The 19,113-nt window shown below is 40.1% G+C and overlaps 1 protein-coding gene across 8 annotated transcripts in view; it reads left to right on the top strand.

Annotated features, from left to right (window-relative positions):
- DMGDH (dimethylglycine dehydrogenase) overlaps positions 1-19,113 on the top strand; it is a 74,348-nt gene that overhangs the window by 47,406 nt on the left and 7,829 nt on the right. For 4 of the 8 annotated variants that reach the window (XM_070468593.1, XM_070468591.1, XM_070468595.1 and 1 more), the window contains one exon: positions 18,759-18,893. In XM_070468593.1, the coding sequence (XP_070324694.1) occupies positions 18,759-18,893 (135 nt within the window). Of the gene's footprint in view, positions 1-1,072; positions 2,283-5,610; positions 6,036-18,758; positions 18,894-19,113 lie in introns of those variants that run through there. The other 4 variants (XM_070468592.1, XM_070468590.1, XM_070468596.1 and 1 more) reach the window with 4 other exon arrangements.

Raw genomic sequence — 19,113 nt, 5'->3', positions numbered from 1 at the left:
TTACTTTCTGGGGAAAAAAGGTAGTGGCTTTTCGTTGTTATTGGAAATGAAAGAAATGCATTAATTAAAAGCAAAAGGAAAATCAGCTGCCTTTGGTCACAGTCATAAGTGTTCTTGGAATTTCCCTCTTGGAATTACTGAATCTATAAAACCCCAGCCAAGGGCCACAGAGAGTCAAATACTAAGGGTGACGTATTAAGATCAGAAGATTTTTTTCCCTTATAAAATGCCCCCTGCTGTTTCTCTCTCTCCCTCTCTTTTCCTGTCTTGAGTTTCTCACCAGTAGAAACAGAATAAAATGTGACCTATAATTCAAGAGGGAGGGGATATATGTATGTGCTGTGCTGTGCTGAGTTGCTCAGTCGTGTCCGACTCTTTGCAACTCCATGGACTGTAGCCCACCAGGCTCCTCTGTCCGTGGGGATTCTCCAGGCAAGAATACTGGAGTGGGTTTCCATGCCCTCCTCCGGGATATATGTATACCTACAGCTAATTCACATTCTTGTACAGCAGAAACACAACATTGTAAAGCAATTATCCTCCAATTAAAAAGTATGATATTTATTAACCACAAGTTGAAAGACAATATTACTTCTAGAAATTATAGGGTCTCTCTGAGGAAAAAGGATTTAAAGCTAACCATTCAGTAAGCAAAGCATAACCATTCAGTAAGCAAAGCCTAACCCTCAGTAAACAAAGTGGAACAAAAAGATGATAAAGAGGCAAAACCCTCACATCCAAGTATTCAATAAATATTAGCATAATTAAAACATCAAACTGGAAATTAATCATTGTTCATGGACAACAAGTTAGAAAAGAATTTCTATTATGTTATAGTGGTGAAAGTACCCAGCTCTGGGGAAATTTTAGGTAAATGGTAATAGGATTTGAGGAAGCAGAATATTTTCAGCAACTCTGAGTCTTGGCTGTACATCAGAATCATCTGATATATTATTCCTTTAATCTTGCAACCTTTTTAAAAAACCTCAACACTCAGGCCGCATCTCAGATCAATTAAAATAGAAGGTAGAGACTTAGGCAGCAGTATTTTTTATTTTTTTTAATTCCCCAGGTGATTTCAGGAAAGATTGAGGATGACTGTTTTTAGGCAAGTGATTTTCAACTGTCTAAACATTACTATCTTGGAGAACTTAAAGAAAAATTACCTGATGCCTTACCCCCAGGGGTTCTCAAAGTGTGGTTCACAGGCCAGCAGCATCAATGTGACTTCAGGATTTATTAGAAATTCAAGTTATTGGGCACCATTCCAACCCCCAAACCAAACTCAGCAGTAGTGTCTCTCCACACGATTCTGATGAACAGGAAGTCTGAGACCTGCCCAAACCAACTGGATCAACCCTGGGGTAGGATCTGGTTTCTTGTTTTTGTTATGCAATGAAGACTACACTAAAGCCTTTGACTGTGTGGATCACAACAAACTGTGGAAAATTCAAGAGATCGGAATTCCAGATCCCCTTACCTGCCTCCTGAGAAATCTATATGCAGGTCAAGAGGCAGCAGTTAGAACCAGACATGGAACAACAGACTGGTTCCAAATTGGGAAAGGAGTACGCCAAGGCTGTATATTGTCACTCTGCTTATTTAACTTATATGCAGAGTACATTATGAGAAATGCCAGGCTGGATGAAGCACTGAATATAGCTGGAATCAAGATTGCTGGGAGAAATATCAATAGCCTCAGATATGCAGATGACACCACCCTTAAGGCAGAAAGCAAAGAACTAAAGAGCCTGTTGATGAAAGTGAAAGAGGAGGGTGAAAAAGTTGGCTTAAAGCTCAACATTCAGAAAACTAAGATCATGGCATCTGGTCCCATTTCTTCATGGCAAATAGATGGGGAAACAATGAAAACAGTGGCAAACTTTATTTTTTTGGACTCCAAAATCACTGCAGATGGTGATTGCAGTCATGAAATTAAAAGACACTTGCTCCTTGGAAGCAAAGTTATGACCAACCTAGACAGCATATTAAAAAGCAGAGATATTACTATGCTAACAAAGTCCATCTAGTCAAAGCTATGGTTTTCCCAGTAGTCATGTATGGATGTGAGAGTTGGACTATAAAGAAAGCTGAGCACCAATGAACTGATGCTTTTGAACTGTGGTGTTGGAGAAGACTCTTGAGAGTCCCTTGGACTGCAAGGAGATCCACCCAGTCCATCCTGAAGGAAATCATTGGAAGGACTGATGTTGAAGTTGAAACTGCAATACTTTGGCCATCTGATGTGAAGAACTGACTCGTTGGAAAAGACCCTGATGCTGAGAAAGATTGAAGGCAGGAGGAGAAGGGGACGACAGAGGATGAGATGGTTGGATGGCATCACCGACTCAATGGACATGAGTTTGAGTTAACTCTAGGAGTTGGTGATGGACAGGGAAACCTGGTGTGCTGCAGTCCATGCGGTAGCAAAGAGTTGGACACGACTGAGTGACTGAACTAAGACTGAGAACTACTGTTTTAGTTCTTTTAACCTCATACCAGCTATGGTCCAGTGAATAAACAGGAAAGTGGAAAATCAGCCTGGTCAGATGATTGGCTACCAGTTAATATGTTGCTTAGTTGTGTCCGACTCTTTTGTGACCCCATGGACTATAGCCTGCTAGGTTCCTCTGTCCATGGGATTTTCCAGGCAAGTACTGGAGTGGGTTACCATTTCTTTCTCCAGGGGACCTTTCCAACCCATGGATCAAACCTGTGTCTCCTGCATAGCAGGGGGATTCTTCCCCATTGAACCACCAGGGAAGCCCACCAGTTAACAAATTCTGTCCCAAATCTTGTTTTTAACAAAATTTTAAAAAATGTCACCAAATTCTGTCTCTGTGACCTTGGGAAGCTATTTAAGTTCATTTTCCAACTGAGATTGCTAGTCTGTAAAATAAGGGCTCCCTTTCATGTCTAAGATTCTATGCAATACCACCTTGCAGAATGCCTGGAGACTCTATTGCTATGTTATCTATATGAGCTGCTTGATTATGTTATTCTAATTAAGCCATCCTTAGTCTCTTACCCATTTCTGTTGCTGAAAGACAAAGGAGGGAAAAAGAGAAGAAAGAAAAAAGGAAGTGAAACCGACTTTGAGATCTAGTTTATCATCCTTGAAACATGTGTCAGAGTATATTAAACTAATAACCATTGAATCATTATCCTCATATATATCCAATTTCTGTTATAAAACTCTATTTCCATCCTAAAATCTTAAGTATGCTATTTAGCTAATTACTTTCTAATTTGGAAACATATGGGAACCCTTAGCTAGGAATGAATTGAAGTATTTCTTTAGATTGCTTTTATTTTAATTATTTTAACAGTTTGCCCGCATGCATGCGAAGGCGCTTCAGTTATGTCATACTCTTTGTGACTCAATGGACTGTAACCCATCAGCCTCCTCTGTCTGTGGGATTCTCCAGGCAAGACTACTGGAGTGGGTTGACCTATATAAAATGTACCACTGGATAAGTTTTGATGCATGTCTGTACTCATGAAAGCATCACCACTTCAAAGGTGGTGAACGCACCCCTCATCCCTGAAGTGTGTTCCTGCCCCTTGGCAATCCATTCTTCCCAGCCTTCCCTGCACCCCACATGGCCCCAAGGAACTTTTCATCACTGCAGGCTATTTTGCATTTTGCAGAGTTTTTTATATAAATTGAACCATACAATATATACTCTTTTTGGGGGGGAGGAGCCTAGATTCTTTCAGTATAATTGTAGACTAATCTGTGATGTTATATGTATCAATATTTAATTCCTTTTTATACTAACTAGGATTCCATTTTATGTATATAGAACAACTTATATGCTCATTGATGAACTTTTGGGTTGTTTATAGATTAGCTATTACAAAAAAAAATGACTATAAATATCCTTGTAGAAGTATTTGTATCAGTTCAGTTCAGTTTAATTGCTCAGTCGTGTCTGACTCTTTGTGACCCCATGAACTGCAGCATGCCAGGCCTCCCTGTCCATCAACAACTTCCGGAGTCTACCCAAACCCATCTTCATTGTGTTGGTGATGCCATCCAACCATCTCATCCTCTGTTGTCCCCTTCTCCTCCTGCCCCCAATCCCTCCCAGCATCAGGGTCTTTTCCAATGCGAAGAGTCAGCTCTTCGCATGAGGTGGCCAAAGTATTGGAGTTTCAGCTTCAGCATCAGCCTGTCCAATGAACACCCAGGACTGATTTCCTTCAGGATGCACTGGTTGGATCTCCTTGCAGTCCAAGGGACTCTCAAGAGTCTTCTCCAACACCATAGTTCAAAAGCATCAATTCTTTGGCAATCAGCCTTCTTTATGGTCCAACTCTCACATCCATACATGACCACTGGAAAAACCATAGCCTTGACTAGACAGACTTTTGTTGGCAAATGTCTCTGCTTTTAATATGCTATCTAGGTTGGTCATAACTTTCTTTCCAAGGAGCAAGTGTCTTTTAATTTCATGACTGGACTATGGCTTTCTTTTCTCTCAAGTAAATACCTAGAGGTAGAATGGCTGGGTAAAATGGAAGGGATATGTCAACTTTTTAAGAAACTGTTTTACAAAGTGATGTACCATTTTTTATATTTTATGTTCCCACCAGCGGTATGAGAGTTCAAGTTTTCTTCATATCCTCATCAAACACTTGCTGTGATCAGCCTGTTTAACTTCAGTTATTCTAAGAGATGTGTAGTGGTATCTTATCATAATTTTAATTTGTTTCATTAATGACTTGATGCTTAACATCTTTTTTTATGCCATTCCCGTCTCTCTTTTCATGAAGCATCTGGTCAAATTTTTGCTCATTTTTAACTAGGATCATTTTTTCCCTTAGTTTTGAGTGTTGAAAGTTCTTCATACATTCTAGGTACAAGTCCTTGTCAGGTACATACTCTGCCAATATTTTTTCCCAGGCTGTGTATTGTATCTTCATTTGTCCAATAGTGACTTTCAAAAAGAAGAAGTTTTTAATTTTTGAATTTTTAAACTCCTTATCAATTTGTTCCTTTATGGATCATGTTTTCATGTTGTATCTGAGAAATTTTTGCCTAACCCAAAGTCACAAAGATTTTCTGCTATTTTTTTCTACAGGTTTTATCATCTTTTTACATTGAGATCTGTGATTCACTTTTAGTTAATTTTTCTATCTGATAAAAAGTATGGATGGAAGTTTATGTTTTAGCATATAGACGTACAATTGCTTACAGCACCATTTGTTGAAACAGACTATATAGTCAAACTACTTTGCCTTTGTACCTTTGCCAAAAAAAATTGTTCATATAGGTTTAGGTCTCTTTCTGGACTCTGTTGTGTTGTATTGATCTATTTATCTTTCTTGATAAGGATACCATACTATCTTCATTATTGTAGCTTAAATTAGGGTGTGATAGCCCTGAAATTTTGTTGTTTATTTTTAGTGTTGTTTTAGCTATTCTAGGTCCCTTGAATTTCCATGAATCAGAAAGCCTGCTGGGATTTTGATAGGAATTGCATCCTATCTATAGGTCAGTTCAAGTCTTCTATCTCATGATGAGGTATAGCTCTCCATTTATTTAGGTTATCTTTAATTCCAATGATGTTTTGAAGTTTATGGGTCTGGCATATCTTTTTACAGATCTATCCTCAAGTATTTTGTATTTGTACACCAGGGCTTCCCTGGTGGCTTCAGGTGGTAAAGAATCCATCTGCAAAGAGAAAGTCTCAGGCTCAATCCCTGGGTCAGGAAGATACCCTGGAGAAAGAAATGGCTACCCACCCCAGTATTCTTGCCTGGAGAATTCCATGGACAGAAGAGACTGGTGGGTTTTAGTTCATAGGGTCACAAAGAGTTGATCATGACTGAGCGACTTGTAAATTTTTAACTTCAGTTTTCAGTTGTTTACTGCTAGTATGTAGAAAACAATGGGTCTGTATATTGATCTCACATTCTGCAACTTTGTTAAACCCACTTAGTAGTTCTAGTACTTTTAAAAAAATTCCATTGGATTTTCTACAATTGTGTGTATGAAAATAAAACTTTTCTTTGTCTTTTTTTTCTGATCTGGATGCCTTTCATTTATTTTTCTTACCTTATTGTACCAGCTAGAACATCTACTGGTTGAAACTGCAACAAATACAAGCGGTAAGAGCAGACATGCTTATCTTGTTTCCCAATTTTAGATGCAAAATATTCATCATCATCATCATCAGTCTTTCATCATTAAGTATGCTGTTTGCTGTAAGTTTTTCATAGAGAAAGCTGTAGGATTTTCACAGATGCTCTTTATCAGGTTGAGGAAACTCCTTTCTGTTTTTAGTGCTAGAAGTTTTGTGTTTTGTTTTGTTTTAAAATTGGGAATATTAGATTTTGACATGTGCTTTTTCTGGATCCATTGAGATAATCATATGGCTTTTCTTTTTTACTTCGTTATATGATGAATTACATTTATTCTCAAATGTTAACCCAATTTTAATTTTGGCATAAAATCCATGTAGTAATGATGTATTATGTGTTTCTGTGTTATTGGGTTTTATTTGATAATTTTTAAAAGAAATTTTGTAGCTACATCCTCTTTATAGGATGTGTTACAGCTTGCAATTATTTTGTTCATATTTCTTGATCTTCTTGAGTACAGGTTCTGGTAATACAAAATATGTTTTTACCATTCTGTCCCCAACACCTATCAGGGCTGGCATGTAGCAGATGAAGATAATGCCAGAGAAGTATTGGGACCTCATCATACAGGGTCTCATCTGCCATGCTAGGGAGTTTGGAGTGTATCCTGGAGACACTGAGAAGACATTAAAGGATTTTTTTCCTTCTAGTGATGGAGAACAGATAAAAAGGGATTTACCCTGATAAGTGGGAGATCATTTTCCCAAACTGAAGCAATCCAGTGGAGAGATGGGTGAGGGCTTCAACTAAGGCAGTGGCCATAGGATGGAGAAGAAAGAGGAATGAATGATAAGAAGGTAGGATGGAGACCACATGAAGGACTGTTTGTGAGGGGAGTGGAAAATAGGATCTAGGATGTTGTTAATGAACTAGGAAACACAGGTAGGGTGTGATTGAGAGGTTGGAAGGACTTGTGAGATGTGGAGGTGGGGGGTGCTATGGGATAGCCAAGTGGAGAGTCTCAGTGGCAGCTGAGCTCATGAGTTTGGAGACTGCTCTGAAAGTGTGGATTTGAATCATTCATATATAGGTGGCAATTAAAGCCAGGGGAGTTCTGGGATCCCTTCTATAGCACCCTGTACTTACCTCTACTGTGATATTTTCACACCCGATAATACTGGCTGCCTCCTCAGCAAAATCTGAGCTCCTTGAGGACAGAGGCCAAGCATCCTCAGGGCTAGTGCTGGGTGCTGTAATTTGTGCAGCCTTAGTAAGTGTTTGATGGGTTTGAACCACGGCTCTGCCACCAACTGGTTCTAAAGCTAAACAAGCTGCCTAATCTAAAAGTGCTTCAGTTTTATCATCTGTAAAATGAAGAAAACATCCACCTTTTAAGTTTGTTATAAATGTTAGATGAGTCAAAGAACTTTTGATATCTCAGTAAGTGTTCAGTTCAGTTCAGTCACTCAGTCGTGTCCAACTCTTTGCGAGCCCATGAACAGCAGCAAGCCAGGCCTCCCTGTCCATCACCAACTCCCAGAGTTTACCGAAACTCATGTCCATTAAGTCGGTGATGCCATCCAACCATCTCATCCTCTGTTGTCCCCTTCTCCTCCTGCCTTCAATCTTTCCCAGCATCAGGGTCTTTTCAAATGAGTCAGTTCTTTGCATCAGGTGGCCAAAATATTGGAGTTTCAGCTTCAATATTGCCCTTCCAAGGAACACCCAGGACTGATTTCCTTTAGGATGGATTGGTTGGATCTCCTTGCAGTCCAAGGGACTCTCAAGAGTCTTCTCCAACACCACAGTTCAAAAGCATCAATTCTTCGGTGCTCAGCTTTCTTTATAGTCCAGCTCTCACATCCATACATGACCACTGGAAAAAGCATAGCCTTGACTAGATGGACCTTTGTTGACAAAGTAATGTCTCTGCTTCTTCCAATCTTGTTGAATGGAATCTAATCAAATATGGTATGGAAAACCAACTATAGATAAAACCCTTTATCTATAGTTTTTGAAGACCCCAGCTTTTATTTATTTGTATTTTCTTTAAAAATTATTTACTTTGCATTTAGGCTTGAGTGCTTTACTTAGAACACCAAATAGGCGATAGTTCTTCACTGTAGTCTAGACAGATGAGAGCTGTTATGAAGCCTCGGTGTTCTGACTGTGGCTAGTGCAGTTAGGCATGAAAGCGCCTCTGAGTCACTGCTATACACCTGACACTGACACACCTTGTTAACCAACTCTGCTCCGATTTTTAAAGAAGTGCATCTGACAAAGCCATGAGCTCATGCCCCTGTCTTCCTGTGAATCGAAAGACTCGAAGACTGAAAAGTGCAATTTCCTATGACAGTGAATCTATTAAAAAGTCATTAAACACACACAATGGATGCTATTTGCATTTTGAAACATCTAGTTTGGATCAGATGCTAATTACCCTATTTTGGGGCCTGGATCATGAGTCATATTTTAAATATTTTCTCCAGGTTTTGATATATCCACACCTTTCTTCTGGTTAATAGATTCCCTTTAATAGTTGTATCAGACTTTTGGGAGAAGGAATGGTTAATTGATTAGCACTTTTGGTTAGAAAAATGCTAGATGAATTTTTTGTTTTAAATATGCCAAGGGTAGAGAATAAAAAGCTACATGAATATGAGAATATTTATTTCCAGCCAATAATAACAGACTAGTATTGCTACACTCATAGTTTAATATTTTATTAATAAAGAGATAGGAAAATTGTGGTTTTTATAAACTTACACAGAATGTTATAAAATTCTGCAAAAAGGAAAAGGAATCAAGAATTTGTAAGCCTGGTTTTGATGTTTGGTGTTAACTCACTTTGTCACTTTGGGCATTAACCTTAACTTTGGGTCTGAATTTTCTTATATGAAAAATGACCTTGGACTAAGTTTTCTGCCTGCTTCAATCCTGTATGATTCTAATTGTGTGACTATGAAATGAATGATGGTGTAATTTGTTTTGATGGAGTGGTGGGCCAGTCAGATCCGTTCCTTCAAAGGAACAAACCTAGTATGTGACTTTATCAGTTTAACTATAAGACAAACTTAGACGCACCTGGTATTTGACAAATGACCAAAGTTAGTTAATTATAAGGACCATAGGTTAGTCATAATTAACTAACCTCTTCCAACAATACAAGAGAAGACTCTACGCATGGACATCACCAGATGGTCAACACCTAAATCAGATTGATTATATTCTTTGCAGCCAAAGATGGAGAAGCTCTATACAGTCAGCAAAAATAAGACCAGGAGTTGACTATGGCTCAGATCATGAACACCTTATTGTCAAATTCAGCCTTAAACTAAAGAAAGTGGGGAAAACCATATACCATTCAGGTATGACCTAAATAAAATCCCTTACAATTATACAGTGGAAGTGAGAAACAGATTTAAGGGACTAGATCTGATAGACACAGTGCCTGATGAACTGTGGAAGGAAGTTCGTGACATTGTACAGGAGACAGGGATGAAGACCAGCCCCAAGAAAAAGAAATGCAAAAAGGCAAAATGGCTGTCTGAGGAGGCCTTACAAATAGCTGTGGAAAGAAGAGAAGCGAAAAGCAAAGGAGAAAAAGAAAGATATACCCAATTGAATGTAGAGTTCCAAAGAATAACAAGGAGAGATAAAGCCTTCCTCATGATCAATGCGGAGAAATAGAGAAAAACAATAGAATGGAAAAGGCTAGAGATCTCTTCATGAAAATTAGAGATACCAAGGGAACATTTCATGCAAAGATGGGCTCAATAAAGGACAGAAATGGTAGGGACCTAACAGAAGCAGAAGATATTAAGAAGAGGTGGCAAGAATACACAGAAGAACTGTACAGAAAAGATCTTCATGACCCAGATAATCATGATAGTGTGATCACTCACCTAGAACCAGACATCCTGGAATGTGAAGTCAAGTGGGCCTTAGGCAGCATCACTACGAACAAAGCTAGTGGAGGTGATGGAATTCCAGTTGAGCTATTTCAAATCCTTGAAGATGATGCTGTGAAAGTGCTGCACTCAATATGCCAGCAAATTTGGAAAACTCAGCAGTGGCCACAGGACTCGAAAGGTCACTTTCATTCCAATCCCAAAGAAAGGCAATGCCAAAGAATGCTCAAACTAATGCACAATTTCTCTCATCTCACACGTTAGTAAAGTAATACTCAAAATTCTCCAAGCCAGGCTTCAACAGTATATGAACCGTGAACTTCCAGGTGTTCAAGCCGGTTTTAGAAAAGGCAGAGGAATCAGAGATCAAATTGCCACATCCACTGGATCATCAAAAAAGCAAGAGAGTTCAAGAAAAACATCTATTTCTGCTTTAATGACTATGCCAAAACCTTTGTGTGTATCACAGCAAACTATGGAAAATTCTTCAAGAGGTGGGAAAACCAGGCCACCTGACCTGCTTCCTGAGAAATCTTTATGCAGGTCAGGAAGCAACAGTTAGAACTGGACATGAAACAACAGACTGGTTCCAAATTGGGAAAGGAGTACATCAAGGCTGTATGTTGTCACCCTGCTTATTTAACTTATATGCAGAGTACATCATGAGAAACGCTGGGCTGGATGAAGCGTAAGCAGGAATCAAGATTGCCGGGAGAAATATCAATAACCTCAGATATGCAGATGACACCACCTTTATGGCAGAAAGCAAAGAACTAAAGAGCTTCTTGATGAATGTGAAAGAGGAGAGTGAAAAAGTTCGTTTAAAGCTCAACATTCAGAAAACTAAGATCATGGCATCTGGTCCCATCACTTCATGGCAAATAGATGGAGAAACAGTGAAACAGTGGGAGACTTTATTTTTAGGGGCTCCAAAATCACTGCTGATGGTGATTGCAGCCATGAAATTAAAAGACGCTTTCTCCTTGGAAGAAAAGTTATGACCAGCTTAGCCAACAAAGGTCTGTCTAGTCAAGGCTATGGTTTTTCCAGTAGTCATGTATGGATGTGAGAGTTGGACTATAAAGACAACTGAGTGCTGAAGAATTGATGCTTTTGAACTGTGGTGTTGGAGAAGACTCTTGAGAGTCCCTTGGACTGCAAGGAGATCCAACCAGTCCATCCTGAAGGAAATCAGTTCTGAATATTCATTGGAAGGACTGATATTGAAGCTGAAACTCCAATACTTTGGCCACCTGATGTGAAGAACTGACTTGTTGGAAAGACCCTAATGCTGGGAAAGATTGAATGCAGGAGGAGAAGGGGGTGACAGAGGATGAGTGGTTGGATGGCATCACCGACTCAATGGACATGAGTTTGAGTAAGCTCCGCGAGTTGGTGATGGACAGGGAAGCCTGGTGTGCTGCAGTCCATGGGGTCGCAAAGAGTCAGACACGACTGAGTGACTGAACTGAACTGAACTAGTTTAGTCATGGCAATGTGCTTTCCAAAGGGAGTCCCATGAGAACTGTTTTAATGCAGATTCCTGGCCTCATTCTAAGTAGGAGTGTTTCAGGAATGGGTTAAGGGGCCGTGGCAGCAGTCTGTCCGCCTGGTTCCCGTCTCTGCTCTGTGCCTGGCGGTAGGTGTGACGAGCGGGCTCTCTGCCACTCTCCCCGTGTCTCTAAACGCTGGGGTGTGATCCCCACCAGTACTGTACCTGGCTTCCGAGGGGACTGTCTGGAAACCCAGTGTGTTACACTGACTCTCTTATGCTTTTGGAAACTTTTTAAAGGATTTTGGCCAAAAGTTCGATCACACTGATGACTGCTTTGAATTTTCTGGTGGGTTTTGACTCCAAATATATAAAATGGAAAAGATCCAAAAGAAGATTTTTAACGTTTCTTTCCCAGCCTGTAAGAGCCCACTACCCTGACTTCATCTCAGAAACTTCCTTCCACTGCTCTTTTCAAGTTCACTTTAGCTACCTATGTGAAAACTCTCCACTGTTCTTAGAATCCCAGCCCAAAATATACTGGTTTAATTGATTTCATTTCCATGTGCTTTTTGGTAATATGTGTGCTTTTAATAAAGCTAAAAAGAGATGATTAATTACATTTCACTTAAAATCCACTTAATGTTTTCATCTGTGTGGATGTTATATTTAGGATATATCACAGGTGACTGCATTAATGACTCTTATTGCTTTTTAAAAATTAATAGAGTAACAATATAATCCCAAACTATTTCAAGGTATAATTTCAGTGCCCCAGAAGTGTTTCTCAAAGACTTTAACAGCTATTTATATAGTTAATTTGGTAGTGACTCATAAGAAATATAGTTCTGTTCTCAGGTCATCCTGAAGATACCAATTTTAACCCCAGCACTTACCTTCAGTCACATTTTCCTCTCTCATTTGTAATGAATAACTATATAATAAAGCCTATAAACTTGGGAGGAAAGGCAAGTAAAATGAGAATGAACTGCTATCACCCCACTTTAAATCTTCCCAAGTCAAGGCCAAGGTTAGCTTCAGTTCAGTCGCTCAGTCGTGTCCAACTCTATGTGACCCTATGGACTGCAGCACGCCAGGCTTCCCTGTCCATCCTCAACTCCCGTAGTTAACTCAAACTCATGTCCATTGAGTCAGTGATGCCGTCCAACCAGCTCATCCTCTGTTGTCCCCTTCTCCTCCTGCCTTCAATCTTTCCCAGCATCAGGATCTTTTCCAATGAATCAGTTCTTCACATCAGGTGGCCAAAGTATTGGAGTTTCAACTTCAGCATCAGTCATTCCAATGAATATTCAGGACTGAGCTCCTGTAGGATTGACTGGTTGGGTCTCCTTGCAGTCCAAGGGACTCTCAAGAGTCTTCTCCAGCACCACAGTTCAAAAGCATCAGTTCATTGACGCTCAGCTTTCTTTATGGTCCAACTCTCACATCCATGCATGACCACTGGAAAAACCATAGCTTTGACTAGATGGACCTTTGTTGGCAAAGTAATATCTCTGCTTTTTAATATGCTGTGTAGGTTGGTCATAGCTTTTCTTCCAAGGAGCAAGCATCATTTAATTTCATGGCTACAGTCACCATCTGCAGTGATTTTGGAGCCCAAGAAAATAAAATCTGCCATTGTTTCCATTGTTTCCTCATCTATTTGCCATGAGTGATGGGACCGGATGCCATGATCTTAGTTTTCTGAATGTTGTTTTTTAAGCCAACTTTCATCAGGAGGCTTTTTAATTCTTCTTCACTTTCTGCCATAAGGGTGGTGTCATTTGTGTATCTGCGGTTATTGGTATTTCTCCTGGCAGTCTTGATTCCAGTTTGTGCTTCATCCAGTCTGGCATTTCAGATGATGTACTCTGCATATAAGTTAAATAAGCAGGGTGACAGTATACAGCCTGGACATACTCCTTTCCCAATTTGAAACCAGCTGGTTGTTCCCTGTCCAGTTCTAACAGTTGCTGTCTGACTCACATACAGATTTCTCAGGAGACAGGTCAGGTGGCCTGGTTTTCCCACCTCTTGAAGAATTTTCCACAGATTGTTTTGATCCACACACTCAAAGGCTTTGGTGTAGTCAATAAAACAGAAGTAGATGTTTTTCTGGAACTCTCTTGCTTTTTTGATGATCCAGTGGATGTTGTCAATTTGATCTCTGGTTCCTCTGCCTTTTCTAAAACCAGCTTGAACATCTGGAAGTTCATGGTTCACGTACTGTTGAAGCCTGGCTTGGAGAATTTTGAGTATTACTTTACTAACGTGTGAAATGAGTGCAATCGTGCATTAGTTTGAGCATTCTTTGGCATTGCCCTTCTTTGGGACTGGAATGAAAACTGACCTTTTCAAGTCCTGTGGCCACTGCTGAGTTTTCCAAATTTGGTGGCATATTGAGTGCAGCACTTTCACAGCATCATCTTCGAGGATTTGAAATAGCTCCGCTGGAATTCCATCACCTCCACTAGCTTTGTTCATAGAGGTGCTTCTTAAGGTCCAATTGACTTCACATTCCAGGATATCTGGCTCTAGTTGAGTGATCACAGCATTGTGATTATCTGGATCATGAAGATCTTTTTTGTATAGTTATTCTGTGTATTCTTGCCCTCCTCTTAATATCTTCTGCTTCTGTTAGGTCCATAGCATTTCTGTCCTTTATTGTGCCCAACTTTGCGTGAATTGTTCCCATGGCATCTCTAATTTTCTTGAAGAGCTCTCTAGTCTTTCCCATTCTTTTGTTTTCCTCTATTTCTTTGCACTGATCACTGAGGAAGGCTTTCTATCTCTCCTTGCTATGGCTTCTCTGATAGCTCAGTTAGCAAAGAATCTCCTTGCAATTCAGGAGACCCCAGTTTGATTCCTGGTCAGTACGATACCCTGGAGAAAGGATTGACTACCACTCCAGTATTCTGGCCTGGAGAATCCCATGGACTGTACACTCCATGGGGTCACAAAAAGTTAGACATGACTGAGCAACTTTCACTTTCACAGGTTAGCTTAGGAAGCAACAATTGTCTCACAGGACAAGTGTTATCTGTTACCTGTGTTTTTTAAGTATGTGTTCCTTACATTTTTATTGTTTGAGTATTAGTTTTCATTCATGTCTGAGGACGATATTGCTGACAAGATCATTTCTTAATTCAGGGATACATAGGCATAGAGGTTAAATTTCATTAATATTAACTTCTAGGGCATTTTCAAATTCTTTCATATAGTATAAAAATATTAGTTTGTAGTGAATGTCATTCAAAATAAGTTCAGGGTACCAGAGATAATATTTTTAATTAATTGATTTATTTCGTATTGAAATATAACTCATTTGCAATGTTGTATTACAGCAAAATGATTCAGTTATATATATTTTTTTCAGGTCTTTTCTCACGTAGGTTGTTACAGAATATTGAGTAGACTTTCCTGCGCTGTACAATCGGTCCTTGCTGGTTATCTGTTTTATATGTAGTAATGTATATATGTTAGTCCCAAATTCCTCATTTATCCCTCCCCTTTCCCCCTTTGGTAATCATACACTTGTTTTCTATGTCTGTGAGTCTCTGTTTTGTAAATAAGTTCATTCATATCATTTTTTTTAGATTCAACATATATGTGATACCATATATTTATCTTTCAAAGTAATTTAAAGGAAACATTCCTTAGCTATGCAGGCCAATGATAGACTCTAGGCACAGTCATTTAAAAAATTCGTATGGTTAAAAATCTAAAGCTGAGTCTTGTGAAAGACCCTTAACTTTGCTAGGCCTTCTCTTCATAAACTGGGCGTAAAATCATCTGTCTTATAGAAAGTTTGTGAGGATTATATGAGCTTATTATTGTGAAGCCCTAGGCACAGTGTCTGGCACATAGCAAATGCCTAATAAATTATAAATATTATTAATATTACTTATCTGTTATGAATTTGTTACTTTAATTTTTCTCTTTTAAAAGAAGTTTTCTGGGGTTTCCCCCTTTCCTATTTCTTGTGATTAATGGATCCTTTACATTACTACTTGTGTGTGGTCGCTAAGTTGTGTCCAACTCTTTGGGACCCCGTGGACTGCAGCCCACGAGGCTCAGACTGTGTCCATGGGATTTCCTAGACAAGAATACTGGAGTGGGTTGCCACTTCCTTCTCCTGCTTAGACTTAGGTAAAATTGTGAATTTGGTGGAGTTGGGCTTCCCTTCCAGCACACATTATTCCCCTCACCCGCCAGCACCCCTTAAAGTCCCCATTCTTGGAAATTTTGGTCATGGCCAGCTTTCACCGCAGCTCCTCTGAAGATGTGGCAGATACTGGCTTAAAGAGCTCAGGGAAGGCAGCTCAAAGTAGGTGAAAAGAATGGCGCTGGGACTCCTGAGATCTTGGTTCAGTGTCTTTGTCTAAGTTAACTCAAACTTCTTTTAGACCCCAAACTCACCTCTGAATGTTGGGAAGATCGACTTATAAGTGCAAGGGCTTTGGAGAAGGTTATTCAGACAATAGTTATCATGAAACCCCATCTTTCAAACCCAGTTCAAGCTTCTTCCTTTACAAAACTGTATGACAGAAGGCTGCCCCGCCCCCCTCTCCTACCCCAGAAAGAGCTAATCATACTCACTCTTGAGTTCCCACTGTACATACCTCTATCATAGCATCTGTCTGTTGGCCTTAGACATGCAGTAGATGTTATTTTTTTGTTTGTTTTAAATTTTCAAAACACTGTGATTTTAACACTCATAGAACAAGCAGAAGTGACATTGAATCACATTTCAAATTGGTATAACTTTATTTGTACATGTCATATTTTACCATGTTTCCAGTGATCTCAGACTATTCTTTTTTTCTGCTGATATGTTAAAACACTAAGCAGACGAAATCATTTCAGCGCTGAGCGTGTTGTAATGTGGAGGGGAAGAGGTCATATCTCCTGAGGGGCCTCCTGGAGGCTGCAAGACCTTGTGGTTTTTGCTCTGAATGCCCCGTGTCCCGTATCTGATACCCAGCAGGGGCAAGACCACAGTTGAGTAAACAGTTGAAAGAAAATTCTTTAATAGGGACTCAGGAGGACCCCAAACCTTCAAGGTCTAAGTGAATCGCATAACAGCAAAGACTCAGATTCCATGACAGGAGCTGACGATTCTACTCAGGGTTCCCAGCTCCAAAATCACACTGTTCAGTGCAGGGCCACTCAGCATCTTGTGCTCCTCCACATTGCGGTCGTTATCTTCCTATATAGACAGTAACTCTAAAAAGCACCCCTTGTCATCGTATATCCACGATAGCAAGTCTTCTTTTTAAAAAGATAACAAAAAATTTTAAAAACCTGTTATAGAGTTCTTTCTGTGTGTAGACAAACATTCTAACTCTAATGAACTTGGTTTGTTTTGATGTGTGTTATGAATTTATCCTACATAGTGTTCAAATGAACCAAGCTCTTCCTGTGTTTTCTTGCTTTGTTTAACCCCAGTTGTCCCAACTTAAATAACATGGGATCCAGTCTTCTTTGAATTTTTTAGCTGGCGTCATAATAAAGCTTGTAGTTGGTCCTCAGTATCTGGATTACAGTGGAGGGGACAGAATTAGACTTCAGTTGTATGATTCTTTTAACCTTGGCCAGTGGGAGCTTTCTTTAGCTTCCTGTGTCGTCAGCAAGTTAAAGTTGCGCTATCCGTAGAAATCACACTGCATCGTGGGCTTGTCCTAAGAAGTTCCAAGTCGGTAGAGGAGTGAGCTGGGCAGACTCTCCGGTAAAGGGACCTGAGGATCGCCCCTGCTGCTTCACTGAGAGGTGAAGCGAAAGTGAAAATCGCTCAGTTGTGACCGACTCTTTGCGACCCCATGGACTACACAGTGCATGGGATTCTCCAGGCCAGAATACTGGTAGCCTTTCCCTTCTCCAGGGGATCTTCCCAACCCAGGGATGAGCCCAGGTCTCCTGCATTGCGGGCAGATTCTTTACCAGCGGAGCCACAGGGGAAGCTGAGAGGTGAAGGGGCTCATTATACCCAGTCCTTACTGCTCTGTGTGCAGAAAGAGCTGCATAAATCCCAAATGTTGGCAGTGGAGGACATGTTTGGCATGAAAGAGCATTTACTTTCTTCTTTGATCAGGAAACAAATAAAAATTATCGTTTTCTTCCTTTTCTTTCAGAGTAGTTAGTCTAGGAGAACTGTTTTGAGAATTTTGTCTTCCACATTATAAATCGAAGTCATCAGAGATGTGACTTGAATATCACAACTTCTTTTTCCCCTTAAGATAAGAGATGGACACATGTATGTCGGAGCCTCACCGTGGCGCCTCGCCTGGGTCAGCCTTCTCCCTCTGCACTCAGTGTCTTAGCCTCTGACCAGTTTCTCATGTCTGTCCCGTGTCCTTGGCATTTTGTTGCATAGAGCGGTGTCTCCTTTACTAGCTAAGTGTCTCTGCTGAGGAGTCATGGCTCACCTGTTTGTACGGTTGGTTACTAATAAATATGAAACTCCTGAAGTTTGCATGATTCCTACTTTTCGTAATGCGTAAGAGTGGACTCAAGGTCATCCCTATCACATGGTCACTCTCACTTGCTTGCACTGCATTGGGAAGAGCCCTGAGTGTGCCCGGGGGACTGCACTGGGAATGAGACTGTCATCTGTCATGTGTTGTGGGAAAGGAGGTGGGGGGAGGTTGAAAAGCACAGCATTAGAGAATAAACTCTTTAATCAGAATGTCTGTATCTGACTAATTTTGTAGCCCACATCAGTGTGATGCCTCTCACAGTATGAGCTCAATATGTTTCCTGGGTGAATTGGCAATGCAACCCAGTGGATTAATACATTCCAGGAACCTTTATTCTGAAGAAAGGGGAAAAGTAGGCATTTTGGAGTTGCTTTAGCATCTTATTTCAAAAAAGTGTATTTCCTTCTTAGGAAAGGCTTATTTTGGATAGAAACTGAGCCACACTTTTGTACACTGCCCACCAGTCCCACTGTCCGGAACCATCAGGTGCAAGGGTACCTTTCATAACCCACCATCACAGTATCAGGCCTTGTCTGTTTCTGCCTAGGTAGTTCTGGTGCAATTATCAGAAGTTATTACCCTTAAGTCTCACCTATTCTGAAGGAATACATGGCCGATGCTGTCATCCGAAGACTAAGAAATATTTGTCTAGACGTTTGATCCAATCTGTATTTTTATTTAATGTGTAATTGGCGAGAAAATAGCAAAGACAAATTTAAATGCTTGCATCTCTAACCTTGTCACAGTGTCTGAGCATTCATTCATCATCATTATCTTGGATTCCTGCAGCCAGCAGACTTCATAGGAAAGCAGGCACTGAAACAGATTAAAGCCAAGGGGCTGAAACGGAGACTGGTCTGCCTCACCTTGGCAACGGACGATGTTGATCCAGAGGGAAATGAAAGCATCTGGTATGATGGCAAGGTGAGTGCTGAAGGCCCATAGTGAGGGGCCACCACAGTGTTTCTGCAGCAGAAACTCCTTGTCTGTGCTTCTGTTTGCAGTTTTTTTGCTAGGTATCTATCTGTTGTTGAGATGACACTCTTTTGGATTCTGAACTGACAGTCAAGAGACAGAAATTACTCAACGAAAGTAAAGTGTGAAATGTTGCTCATTTTGGAAAACATCATGTTCTATATGTTTT

The sequence above is a fragment of the Odocoileus virginianus genome, chromosome 6 (assembly GCF_023699985.2).
Source record: "Odocoileus virginianus isolate 20LAN1187 ecotype Illinois chromosome 6, Ovbor_1.2, whole genome shotgun sequence".
NCBI lineage: Eukaryota > Metazoa > Chordata > Mammalia > Artiodactyla > Cervidae > Odocoileus > Odocoileus virginianus.
This window is presented reverse-complemented; position numbering and strand designations above follow the sequence as displayed.